The 12,722-nt window shown below is 53.4% G+C and overlaps 1 protein-coding gene across 2 annotated transcripts in view; it reads right to left on the bottom strand.

Annotated features, from left to right (window-relative positions):
• Positions 1 to 2,102: 2,102 nt before the first annotated feature.
• Positions 2,103 to 12,722, bottom strand: part of CATSPER3 (cation channel sperm associated 3) — a 34,285-nt gene continuing 23,665 nt past the window's right edge. Inside the window, exons 3-8 of one of the 2 annotated variants that reach the window (XM_043588194.1) lie at positions 11,488 to 11,727; positions 5,879 to 6,061; positions 5,067 to 5,207; positions 4,587 to 4,706; positions 3,187 to 3,408; positions 2,103 to 2,285 (exon numbers count right to left, since the gene is read on the bottom strand). In XM_043588194.1, the coding sequence (XP_043444129.1) occupies positions 2,265 to 2,285; positions 3,187 to 3,408; positions 4,587 to 4,706; positions 5,067 to 5,207; positions 5,879 to 6,061; positions 11,488 to 11,727 (927 nt within the window). In that variant the 3' untranslated portion in view covers positions 2,103 to 2,264. The remainder of the gene's footprint in view (positions 2,286 to 3,186; positions 3,409 to 4,586; positions 4,707 to 5,066; positions 5,208 to 5,878; positions 6,062 to 11,487; positions 11,728 to 12,722) is intronic. The other variant, XM_043588184.1, reaches the window with a different exon arrangement.

The following is a 12,722-nucleotide window of genomic DNA, read 5'->3' as shown; positions in this document are numbered from 1 at the left end:
TTTCCAACTTACCTGAGGATAATTTTTTAATCTTTTGTTCACTTCCAGAGGCCTAAGGCAATTCTCAAGATTCCTAGTGAGAGCAAGGGAATGTGTTTTCATATTCTCCCAAGCAACGTAGGCACACAGCGTGCCAACAGTATACACAACAGTGTGAGCAGCTGGCAATGTTTGCTTTGCCCCAGCCCTGAATCAGAGCCATGGCCTGAGGCCTGCCTGCCTGTTCTACTGACAGGGCTGTGCCCCCAGAGCACCCCTGGAGGCCCTCAGCCTTCATGTTCAAGCACCGCATGCATTAGGCCCTGGGCTTCTCCCTGCTCCAAGAAGGGCACACACATCCCACTCACTTCTGGCCCACCTCCCAAGACATTGGCATCAAGTTTTCTGCACCTCAGGAAACAGCTAGGCTATACCCTCTGCCCTCAGAGGGCTCCCCTACGGCATGGTGATGGGTCTCATACACCATGGCAAGCCTTCCTGGCATTTTTACACAATTCTCAATTTGGCCCTGAGAGTGTGAACATTCGCAAGCAGCAATGATCTGAGTATCTTAGAAGACTCGTGCTCTCTGCATTCAACAGGCACTTCCTCGGGGAAATTTCTTTCATCAAGTCTGGCTGGATTACTCTTTCCCCTGTATAACCGAGGGCCCCAAGAGGACCAGGACCAGACTGTGGGTTTCTCATTATGGCACCCGCAGCGCCCAGCACAGCTCAGGAAATAGCAGTTGGATGTATGAACAAAACACCGACTAAAGGGTTCCACATGCCCTTGTCCTGTGGCCTCAGAGGGGCTGTCATCCATGCCCAGAGATCCTGGGGCCACCCAGGGGACCCTCTGTCCAGCCGCTCTCAACTTTGCCCCACGTGTTTTCTGCTGACCTGACTCCCCCGTGTGGGTGTGGGGCCTTTTTTTCCTCAGCTGTAGGTGTGGCTATCCTACTCCCAGCCCAGCCAGAGCTCACTCCTCCCTCTGTGAGAGGTGGCACTGCTGAAGGGATGGGCCTCAAGAATACCTCCCCAGCAATGGGAGCCGGTGGCGCACTGTAGGGCCTCTGGCCTGGCCAGGTGGGAGCAAGGGGTGTCAGCCAACCCTGTCCTCCCCGTGCCTTCAGAAGATTCCACCATGGCTGCATCAAGGTAGGGACAGGTCCTTGCTAACTCTGCTAGTCATCTGACCCAGGAATAACACAGAAAATGACACCTTTTGAAGTGAAGAGTCCTCACTAACCGTAGGAGGGGAAACAGTCCAAAGCGCCTGATCCTGCCGCTCCTTTGACCCTTATATGAGGTGCCCTGGCACTGCTGGGAGGTCAGTCCCCCAGGTCGGGCCACTGTGAGCTCCATGCCCACACAACACAGTCCTGTCAGTCACAGCTGCACCTGCTGGGGCACCACGACCACTGTGAGCCTAGAGGAAAGCAGAGTCAACTTCCAAAGAGGGGTCTCCATGACAGCAGGTCCACAGACAGAGATGACACTCTGCCTGGTGCTCACCCACAAAGATGAGCCCAGCTTTAAGAGGTTCCAAGATCAGGGGAGCCTGGGTGGCTCAGTCAATTGAGCATCCGACTTCGACTCAGGTCATGACCTCACGGTTCATCAGTTTGAGCCTCACATTGGGCTCTGTGCTGACAGCTCAGAGCCTGGAGCCTGCTTTGGATTCTGTGTCTCCCTCTCTCTCTACCCTCCCCCACTCCTGCTCTGGCTCTCAAAAATAAATAAACATTAAAAAATTTTTTCTTAATATAAATAAATAAAAAAAAAGAGGTTCCAAGATTAGTGGTGTTACACCAGCTCAAAGGGGCCATACACACTTATGGGGCTGCCAGAGGCCCTCCCTGGTCTAGGGGTCCTGAGGTGGCTTTCCCAGGAACCCAATAAGTCCTCGCTGCTGAGGTCAAGGGAGGGGATAGCCACTGTGGCCCCTGGATGTGGCCTCTGGCCAAGGTCAAGTCTTGAGCGTCTCTCTCCCCACTCCCCAGGCCTGGCTATATCATGTTGAGGGAGGGAGTAGCCCAGGCAATCAGAATTCGTGGTCACCCACGTAGACCCAACCCTAGCAGCGGGGAAACACCATAATCCAAAGTTGCTGCAGAGACGTCAGTTCAGAAAGCTTGTGTTTAATGGGGGGCCTGTCATGCCCTGCAGGTCACACTGGCACCTGGTGCCCACGCCCCCTACTGCTCAGTGGCCTTTTCAGAGGACTGGGACTGTTTCTTCTGCGGCAAGTCTTCAAGCATCAGGCTCAACACGTGTGCGATCTCACAGTACAGCTCCTGAAGCCTGAAAGTGGAGGCAGGGGATAGGGGTCCTGAGCTCAGCGGGGGAGGTTCTCCATGCCACCCCAGCTCTGCCCACCACATGCCTGCACCTATGGATTCACCACCCCTGGCAGGTATGGGTTCAAGGGAGACAAGGGCTGTAGGCCGGATCAGGGCACCTGGAATCCGGGTCTGCCACTGTGCCTGTGGCCCCCAGAGTAAGTTATTTTAACACATGTGTCAGGCTGAGGACAACAAATCCTGGCTGTAAGTGAGGTGACCGTGTGGAGGTGATCAGACACTGCCTGGCCCACTCTTGGGCCAAAAGTGGATGTTGCCTACCCCCTCCTTTGAGTTTCTCTAGTCCATGAATTCCTCCAGGATGCTTTTGTCGAGAAACCAACCTACTGTGTCCTTCCTTGCTCAAGAGCCCACTGTGGCTCCTCAGTGCCATGCCAGGCTCTTTCCAGCTCAGTAACAGACAGGTATAACTCCAGCTAATGCACAGAGCACAGCCCTGGGCCGGGCCAACTCAAAGCTTCGCACACTGTTTTTATAGAATCAGCCCAGTAGCCTCTGGTATGACAGGTGGGGAAGGGGCAGAGACCTCCCCAGAGTCATAAAGAAAGGTAGCTGTCGGAACCAGACCACAAGCCCCAGCTCCTGCCTTGCCAACCAGCACTCTTTCTTCTGACTTCTGTAAAAGGGGTCGTGAGGAGGGGCCTGAAGAGTCTAAAGGGCCAGTCAGAGCAGGCCGGGGAGGGACAGGGGAGCAGAGGCCTCTGAGCCACAGGCCCATCCACAGCCACACAGGCCCTGCGCATACATGGAGTCGTGCATTTCCCAAGAAGGGCCTCCCTGCACTCACCCTGCACATCAGCCACTGCCCCCCTGCTCTCCCAGAGCACCTGCCAGGGCCCCACCCTCGAGGAAGCCTGTGGACTAGGAAAGGCTTGGTCTCCCTGGGCCAGCGGGGCTGGGACTGACTTGCAGATCGTAGTGTCCTGGTTGTCCAGGGTGGACAAGTAGACGTCGATGAAGGGCAGACTGGTGCCAAAATCATCCAAGACCATGGGGTCAGTGTGCCGCAGGGTCTTCTTGAAGTTCTCTACCAGCTCACTGAAACTTTTGTAGTCACCTTTTTTCTAGAGAGGGAAGCATAAAGAGGGCAGTGAAGAGGAAGAAGTAATACCCCAAGATGCAGAGACCTGGGGATCCTGATGCTAGCCCCAGGATAAGTCTTGATCTTCTTAATCACAGGTTCACCCCCACTCCTTCCAAGCCTCAACCCGCCCTGGCCAAGGTAGCCTCATGAGCCACCATCACTGACGTGAGGACAGGTGACATAGACAGGAACCAGTGAGAGCCCGAGTGCGACTCAGCGTGGTCTCACCTTGCCCCGGACAAACCTGGTCACAGTCAAGACAGGCGGATGTCTCCAGCTCAGAGGAAGGGTTGAGGAGGGATGCACTGACTGCATGGGGGAGGGAGGGCAGGGGTTCAGACCCAGCAGAGCATCCAGGACTCGGCATGATTTGTTTGGAGAGCCCAGGCTGAGAAAAGACGGCTCTCCCCCAGGCTTTCCCCATTGTATCATGCTTGACAGAAGATCTCCAGCCCATTGCGCTCATCCCGGTTCCAGTTTAGAAAAAACAGAGTTGAACAGGGCACCTGGGTGGCTCAGTCAATTAAGCATCTGACTTCAGTCAAGTCATGATCTTGTGGTTTGTGAGTTTGAGCCCCACATCAGGCTCTGCACTGAGAGTACAGAGCCTGCCTGGGATTCTCTCTCTCCCTCTCTCTCTCTCTCTCTGCCCGTCCCCTGCTCACACACACACTCTCTCTCAAAATAAATAAACTAAAAAAAACTAAATTAAAAAAGGAAGGAAGGAAGGAAGGAAGGAAGGAAGGAAAGGGCAGGAAGAGGAAAGGAAGGAAGGGAGGGATGGAGGGAAGGAGGGAAACTGGAGTTGAGCAGCACCTGTCAGGACCTCCACGGCCTCATCCACTGGGTACACAGGTGCCTGCCTGGCATTCAGGGGGCCTCAATAACAAAAGCACTCCAGGCAGAGGGCCTGGAAGTGGAGTTGTGCCCAGGAAGAAGGGAGGAACTATAACTACAGTACTCAACTCTCTAAGAGATCCAGAGAAATACAAAAATAGAATAAAGCCTGACTCTGGAAAATACAGGGTATAGGCACCTGCCTTACCTAAGACCAGAGATGTCTGATGTGAGCTGGCCCCAGGGCACTTTGTGACCATTGCTTCAGCCCTGACTGTCCATAGACAGTTCTTTATCCACCTGCCTGGGGAGATCACCTACCTGTGTCTGCATCAGCCTGCTGACCTCTTCCTGCTGCCTCTTCACAATCACCTGCTTCTCCTCCATGAGCGTCACATGTCTCTCCGCCATCAGCTCCCGCTTAAATTTTTTAATGGAGTCCTGGAGAGGGGGAAGATGGAGGTAAGATACAGGCTCTCACTGCATACCCCCCCGCCCCGTTTTTCTTCTTCCCTAGTCTTACATTGCCACTAAAGTCCCTCAGCAGGAGGATACTCCATGCAGGGCCAGCCCCCCGCTCAAGCGGCCATCCATGGCTGCAGTGACTCTCCGAGCCCCTGTCCTGCTGACTGCCATCCCAAGGCAGAGAAATGCAGTGGCTCACGGGGAAGAGAGGGCCCAACTGGCCGCCTCCTCCCCGGCCCTGGAGACTTGGCCTGCAGCTCCGCCTGCCACAGCTGAGCCCACGATCATTACAGGTGCAGCTGAGCCAACCCCCAGTCCTTACAGGTGCAGCCTCACCTCAGTGTGGATGATCATCACACCCACGAACATGCTGAGGAAGACGAAGGAGGCAAGCAAGATGAAGATGATGGTGAATGCCCGGCTGAGAGCCAAGTTCCGATTATCCAACTGTTCCTGTAGGTCTGTCCAGCCATCGACCTGCTCAGGCAAGGCAGGGCATGCCAAGTGCCAAGGCCCAATGGGACAGGCCTCCTTCTCACCCACCCTAGGGGAGCCCCAGCCCCACTGAGAATGCAGCTGGCTCTGCCTTCACATCAGCCTCTCCCCGCCAGCCCCCATCCACTCCAGCCCACATATGGTGGCCAGGGACTCAAGTGCAAGGCACCACTAGGCATAGACAGTACTGGCCAAGGGGCCACAAGGCACCCCATCCTTCCGAAACAGCCACTGGCTCTCTGCAAGGCCCTCCTCTGGAAACACCCCAGAGTCTACACTTCTAGACTTGGGCTTTGCGGCCAATTCTGACTGGATTTGTGACAACCTAGTCCCAGAAAGCCTATGTGACATGGGCATCATTTCTAAAGTAAACTTAATCCAAATGAGTTCTCTTTTGAGAACTCTTTGAAAGTTTTATAACCCTGTGGGACAAATGGGAATGCTTTAGGGAGTCACATGATTAGAGAGAGCAGTGGACCCCTGGCCAGGGTCCTGGCCTCTGCTTAGTCCCGGGAGGCCAGCCTTCAGCTTACCCAGCCCAGCTAAGCACCTGATCATGAGGAGGACCCCATGGAAGGCCCAGCCTGTCCACACACCCACACCCACTCCCTTCTCAAGGCCCCCACCCCCACCACTGTTCCCAAACACGGTACCGTGGCCAAGCTGAAGAGGGTAAAGAAAGCCACAGCCAGGTTCCCCCAGTTATTCGGGTCACCCCTGTCTGGAACTCCAAACAGGCAGAAGCCCAAGATGGCGAAGATGAACATGAGGACGAAGAGTAGGATGATCACGGAGGCCACGGTGTAGGCTGTCTGCCCCACGGCGGTGATGAGTGTCTGCAAGGCAGAGGCACTGGGGCTAGGCCAGGCTGCCAGGCTGGGAGTGGCTCAGAGGACAGGCCCAGGGTGCCCGACCACAGCTGTCCCTGGCATCCAGTGCCAGGCCTGGCACATAGGAGATGCTCCATAAAGGGTTGGGGGAATGAATGAGTGAATGAACGAGCGAATGAACGAACAGGAACTGTGCCCAGACTGAGAGCTGGACCAATCCAATAGTGGTTCAACAATGCCTGGCCTCCACCCTCAGTCACCCAGGGGCAGACTGTGTGCGCTGCCTCGGGCCTGGGTGTCTGCAACGGCACCACCAACCACTTCCCTTGAACCCCGCCTGCTTCTGTGGTCATCCCAATGGGTCCCGCCCCTGCTTCTCAGCTGAGGGCCGCCTGAACGCTCTTCCAAGCCCAGAAGGAGTTGGGGAGCTACCCTAGGGGAGGGAATGATGAAGGCTAAGAGGAACGTGGCTTCCCATTCGCCCCGAGTACTGTTCCCCAGGCAGGTCTCTGGCTTGTGACCTCAGTCTTGCCCTAGGAAGTGGGCATTTGTCTGACCTCCCACTATGTTGACCTCTCCAGGGAGCACAGTGTATGGCTCCTTACCGTTTATTCTCCACACCCTGGAGTCTTGTAGTAGTAGGAGGAATAGGAGTAGGAGTAGGAGTTCAAGACGTGTTCACCTACCTACATGCTGCAACAGACACTGTTTTAATGCAGGTGGGTGTTATCATTCACCACATTTTAAGATGAGGAAGCACGGTCTCAAAAAAGCAAAAAGCCTTGGCTGGCATCACGCTCCAATACAGCAGCAGACCTAGGACCAACTCCCAAGCCCTGTGCCTTTTGCCACCAACTTCAACCACGAAAGCCCCCTTTCCCAAGTCAAGAAGCTGTTTACTGGCTCAACACTAGGAACGGAGGTGCCGGATAGAGCTGGGCCACAGGACAGGGAAGCGTTGGCACTTCGGGATAACTGGGGAAGCAGAAAGGCAAGCTGAGTGCCCCGGCACTGCCCTGCACGTGGACTGCTTTGACAGCTGGCTGCAGAGGGGAATGCTGCCTCTCCTTGCGGGAAGAAAGTCAGTGTTTGGGGATTAATTCCCAAAGAGGTGAGATGCAAAGAACTGGCTCCCTCCCTGCGATACAGAGACAGAACTTCCTTCCTGAGAACTACCGTGAGCGAAGGGGTCAAGCCCTCATGACAAATGCTGCAACAGGACGACGCAGTGTGCAGAAGAGGCCTCCCAGGTGGCCAGGGAAGGGGCAGCCGGCAGTGGGAGAATGGAAACACCACGGAAGGGGTGGAGGATGGGCTCCAGGGGGGTGTCCACTCCCAGGGCAGCCCGAGGCCCAGTGCTACCTGAGGCCAAAGCCGAGCAGCCTTGAGAACGGCAGTGGAGAAGAGGCCATGCTCTCCAGAAGCCCTGACATGTGGGAATCCTGACAGCTGGCCTTGACGATTGTGTTCTTCAAGCACAACCCAGGCGGTCCCACTTGGTCTGCAGTCCAGGGGTACAGAAATCCAATCCCAGCAGATGCTGCCCAGAAAGAACCCCACAGGCTAGAAGCTCATTCCCAAGGAAGATCTGAGCTTTCAAAGCTACAACCTGACCCCCACGGATGCTTGGTTTTGAATTCTCAAATTCTTTGGAGAAGCAATTCCTGGTCCCTAGTTCAGCTCTCCCGGGCCCTAGGTAGAACCACAGCCGTCCTCCTGGCCCTGGGGCATTCAGGGTACAGAGAAGAACTTGAGGCATGGCAGGGACCCAGGACCAGCCACTCTTGAGAGAGCACTTCTGTGCAGCTGCTCTGATGTGTGGAAAGTGATGAGATTCAAGGAGAAGCCCCAGCGTCTCCCAGGTTGTTCCTTGGGCTAAAACACAGATAAACGGGGCAATGTGGCCCTCGGGTGCTCAGCTAACAGAACCTCTCTGTGTGCAAAACAACAAGGAACTATTTCCCCATGGTACAGGTTTACTGCCATGCGGTGGATGACAGAGTGTCATTTTAATTAATCAGGGGATAGGAGCCAAGATGGGCCTGAGTGCTAGCTTTGGGCTCTGAGGCTATGGCTCTGTTAGAGCCTCGTTTGGACTTCAATGAATATAAATTATCACAGAGGTGCGGGTCCCTCCCTTTGGCACCTCCAGCTCCACCTGGCCTGTGTACACAGGCTGTGTAATCTAGAGTCACTTCTGTGCCCCTAGGGATCTGGGGTCCAACGATATCCCATAGGCCTTGGCAAGCCACAGCCAAGTGGCTTGGTGGTCCCCAGGGAACAACCTTGGGACACAAGGTTTGGCTTAATGACAGAAACCCCTGAGGTCAAATATGAGCCACATGTCCCTGAGAATATTCCATCTACATGTCCATGGGTCTCTGTTCACATCTACAAGAACCAAAGGCTGAGCAAAGGTCTGTAGTCACCAAGCAATCCAGGCTGGGTCCTGGGACAGACCCTAGTCAGCTGGGAGGGCTCTCCTCTCTTCACTGGATCCCTGCCCTGGAAATATGGGCTGTCCCTGCCAGTCCCTAAACCTCAGGCATCTTCAGGCCTTAGCCTCTGACCAGGCTACCATGACATTCAGCAAATAGCTCATTCCCTCAGCTTCACAAGGTGCCAGTCTGGGTCACTGTCCCTCTCCCAGACCCCTGTTCTATCTGCTTCCCTCCTCCCCATGCAGCCTTAGGCTTCCTTTCCCTCAGCCCACAGCCATCACCTCCTTCCTCACATGCCTCCCACAGGTTTCTGCCACCTCCAGTCCATGGTGACCTCTCTTGTGACCTCACCTGAAAATCCTCTCCTCCACAGGACATTACTCCTCAGCAACCCTCTTGAGGAAGGCTGACTATTCCTCACCAGCCTGATTCAGGAGACCATCCCCCGTCTTGCCCTGAGAGACCCTGTCATCATGGGCAAAGCCCCTGCTTCTAGAAAAGTCCAGCCTTCTAGCTAACTACTCACCCTCATGTCTTGGAATCTCTGCCTCCAGGCTCCACACCATCCTGCTGTCATCCTCAGAGACTTCAGGATCCCTATGGAATATCAACCATCTCCCAGACCTCTTTGTCCCTCGACTCCCTCAGTCCCAGGGACCTTGGCACCATTATTAGGCCCTTGCTCCCTTGGTACCCAACACCTGCACTAACTAGACTATACTTCCAACTGTCTTTCTGATGGTTCCATCACTCTGAGGTGCCCATCAACCAGCATCCACCTCCCAAGGACCTCTAGTCTTCTTTCCTGTCCACCTGCCTTACTACCGTCCCGATCTGACACGGACTCCAATACCCAGCACCTCTGACACTCCCTTCTCCCGCTTCTAGGACACATCATAGGCTTTATCTCTAGCCTACAAACAAGGGGAGCCACTCTCCAGTTTGAAAGGAAGGTCACTGTGATTTGATGTACCCTTTAAAGATTCTCCCCAGCTGCAGGGGCATCTCCTCTCTTGGTAGTGTGGGAAGCCAGGGCAGGAGTCCTGATGAAGATGGGTGGTGATGGAGAAAAGATGATGGCTGTAGGAGTGAAAAGACGTGGACAGGTCACTAACTACGTAGGAGGCCATGTAAGAGAACTTTGAGACAGAGACGTTAATGCTGACACTCAAACTTATGACCTGGCAGTTGAATGGGGGTGGGGCGCGCCCTTCACAAAAAGACGCAATGCAGGAGGAGGAGCCAGGCTTTGGGGATGAGGGTGGGGCAGAGTGATGATTTCCAGTTTAGACAAGTTTGAGTCTGAGGAGCACGTGAGATGTCCAGGGGGCCGTGGGTCTGAAGGTCAGAGAGAGGCGTGGGAGGGTGCAGACCCCTGAAATGTGGAAAAGATCACCAAAGAGGGTATGCAGAGTGGGAGCTGAAGAGCACTCAGGACACAGTCCCGAGAAAACAGAACCTGCGGGCCGGGCGAAGAAAGCACACATCCGAGCAGTTAACTCATGCTCAAGAGGCTGGAGGAAAACCAAGAGAAGGCGGTGATAGGGAGACCAGTGGAACTGGCCAGTAGACTTGGTGACAAGGAAGTTGTTGGCAACCTCAGAGAGGCTAGTTCCTTTGGAGGGAAGAAGCCAGAGCACAAATGACAGGTAAGGCAGTGGGGACTAGAAGTACAGATACCTCTTTCCAGGAGCCTCCCATGAAGGGAAGGAGAGGAGGACTGGCCTACACTGTCTGGGAGGGGCACACAGGCACGTGACTGCATGAGAGCATGGAATGAATGGGGGGGGCAGGATCTGTGGTAGGGCTATCTTTTCAACATTCTCCTCATTTTCTCCCCCAGGCCTGGGGCTGCTGAGTGTAGAGCCCAGGTCCTAGACAGACACGCAGGCTGGGGCTGGGGGCAATGTCTCAGCAGAACAGGCCAACACACACCCTAGCTGGTCAAATGGGTCCAAAGCAGCCCCCTCCTGGAGAAGCATGGATACGGGGCACAGAGCCAGGGCGAACTTAAGGGCAGTTTGGTTCGGCCTTCTGGAGCCTTCTGAGCCAAAGAGCTGCACGTGGTGCACCTAGAGCTTCCAGAACAAAGTTGTAAGATTATTCTCTTCAAGAGGCAGCAGATTTGGGGCGCCTGGGTGGCTCAGTTGGTTAAGCGTCTGACTTCGGCTCAGGTCATGATCTCTCGGTCTGTGAGTTCGAGCCCCACCTCAGGCTCTGTGCTGACAGCTCTGAGCCTGTTTCCGATTCTGTGTCTCCCTCTCTCTCTGACCCTCCCCCGTTCATGCTCGCTCTCTCTCTCTCTCTCTCTCTCTCTCTCTCTCTCTCTCTGTCTCAAAAATAAACAAACATTTAAAAAAAAAAAAAAGAGGCAGCAGATTTGTCATTGTATGGGGAAAGCAGTGAGTGGCCAGAGCCACCAAAAAGCTGGAGAATCCTGGGAATATAGTTCAAAGGGTCTGTGCCATAAGAAGTCAGTCCTGGGGGATCAGGTCATGATCTCACAGTTCCTGAGTTCAAGCCCCATGTTGGGTTCTGTGCTGACAGCTCAGAGCCTGGAGCCTGCTTCTGATTCTGTGCCTCCACCTCTCTCTGCCCCTCTCCCAGTTGTTCTCTGTCTCTGTCTCTCAAAAATAAACATTAAAAAAAAAAAACTTAAAAAAAAAAAGAAGTCAGTCCCTTTGTAGCATGGGAGAGAGGATAAGTTCAGGTGGCCACTGGAGTCAGACACACCTTTCAAATCTCATCTGTGACATCTAACTGCAGAGTGACTGTTGGCCTCTATTTCTTCATCTGCAAAATGGAACTAATAATACTTTTCCTCAATTGTTCTAAGATTAAATGAGATAATATTGGTAAAGATCTACCTGCCACACGGTAGGATTCAGTAACTGGATAATGGTAGTAGAATTATTATTTTGTCTGGGGCTGATGGGCCGATAGGCCCTGCTGTCTACACTCCCAGGCCGAGGTGCCCCCCAGGTCACTCACCCGGATGCCACGGCTATAGGTGATAAGCTTGAGGATGCGCAGGGACTGAATGCCGTCAGCAATGTTGAGGTAGGGGTAGTGCTTGCCCTTGAATTTGCGGAGACTGTAAGGAATGAAGATAATGATGATAATGATTATATCCAGCAGGTTGTAGCCATCCTTCCAGTAGTTGATGGGGTCCACATAGAGCTTCATGCAGAACTCAGAGCTATAGATGGACACAAAGATGAGCTCCGACACCTGCAGGGATGCCAGGGTTGGAGAGTCAGGCCAAGCCACAGAGCCCCGGAGTTCCACCCTCTCCCTGACTGAGGTACTCAATCAAGTGTGTGCGTTGTCGGAGGGAGGGTACTCCTAAGTCACCCATGTGACAGAGAAACCCAAGCAGAAGCCCAGGCGCACAGTGCACACACAGTGTGCCTGATTCTCCTCTTTCTGAGTCTTCCCTCCCTGCAGCCCTAAGCCTGGGGCTAGTTCGGACCCAGGGTGCTTAAGAATGACGGACTGACTGGCAGACAGAATGACCATCTAGGCCCTGGTATTAGCAACTCGACATGTCAGGTAACCTGAACGTAAGCTTTCCCAAAGAGAAGATCCCAAGTTTTCTAGCCAACCTGAATATCCAAATTTTTAGGAACAGAGATGAAATACTCAAATATCTACTAATAGGTATCAATTAATCACACATCCCAAAATCAGTTAAGTGAACTATTTCTGAAGAACACTAAGCTTTTTTCCTCACTTATATACTTTATGAAATAATCTTATTCAAAGTCTTCTCATGCATCTATAACGCCAGTGGCTTTGATTTTACCAGGAAAAAAAAAAAAAAAAAAACTTGAGTCAAATAACTTTTTCCTTATCATCGGTGCAATGATTCACTGAAGCAGCTTTGTTGACTAAGCATCTCCCATGAGCCAAGCAAGCACTGTTTTGGCATGGGAAAATGCAACAATGAACAAGGCAGAAAATGTCCAGGCCCCATGAAGCTTATGATCTGGTAGGGGAGACAGAAATGAACGCTCAAACCAATACATAGACAGTATAACATCAGAAAGGAACAAATAGGAGAAAAGGAAACAGCCAAAGGGGATAGAGGGACTGGTCATGTCAGGGAGGGAGAGTCATGGCAGCCGTGTTAGAAAAGGTGGTGGTGACTGGAGGCCTTGAAATGGAGCCATCATAAAAACTGGGACAAAGTTCCCAGATGTCAAGTACAGCGGTCTTACGCCGAG

The sequence above is a fragment of the Prionailurus bengalensis genome, chromosome A1, assembly GCF_016509475.1.
Source record: "Prionailurus bengalensis isolate Pbe53 chromosome A1, Fcat_Pben_1.1_paternal_pri, whole genome shotgun sequence".
NCBI lineage: Eukaryota > Metazoa > Chordata > Mammalia > Carnivora > Felidae > Prionailurus > Prionailurus bengalensis.
This window is presented reverse-complemented; position numbering and strand designations above follow the sequence as displayed.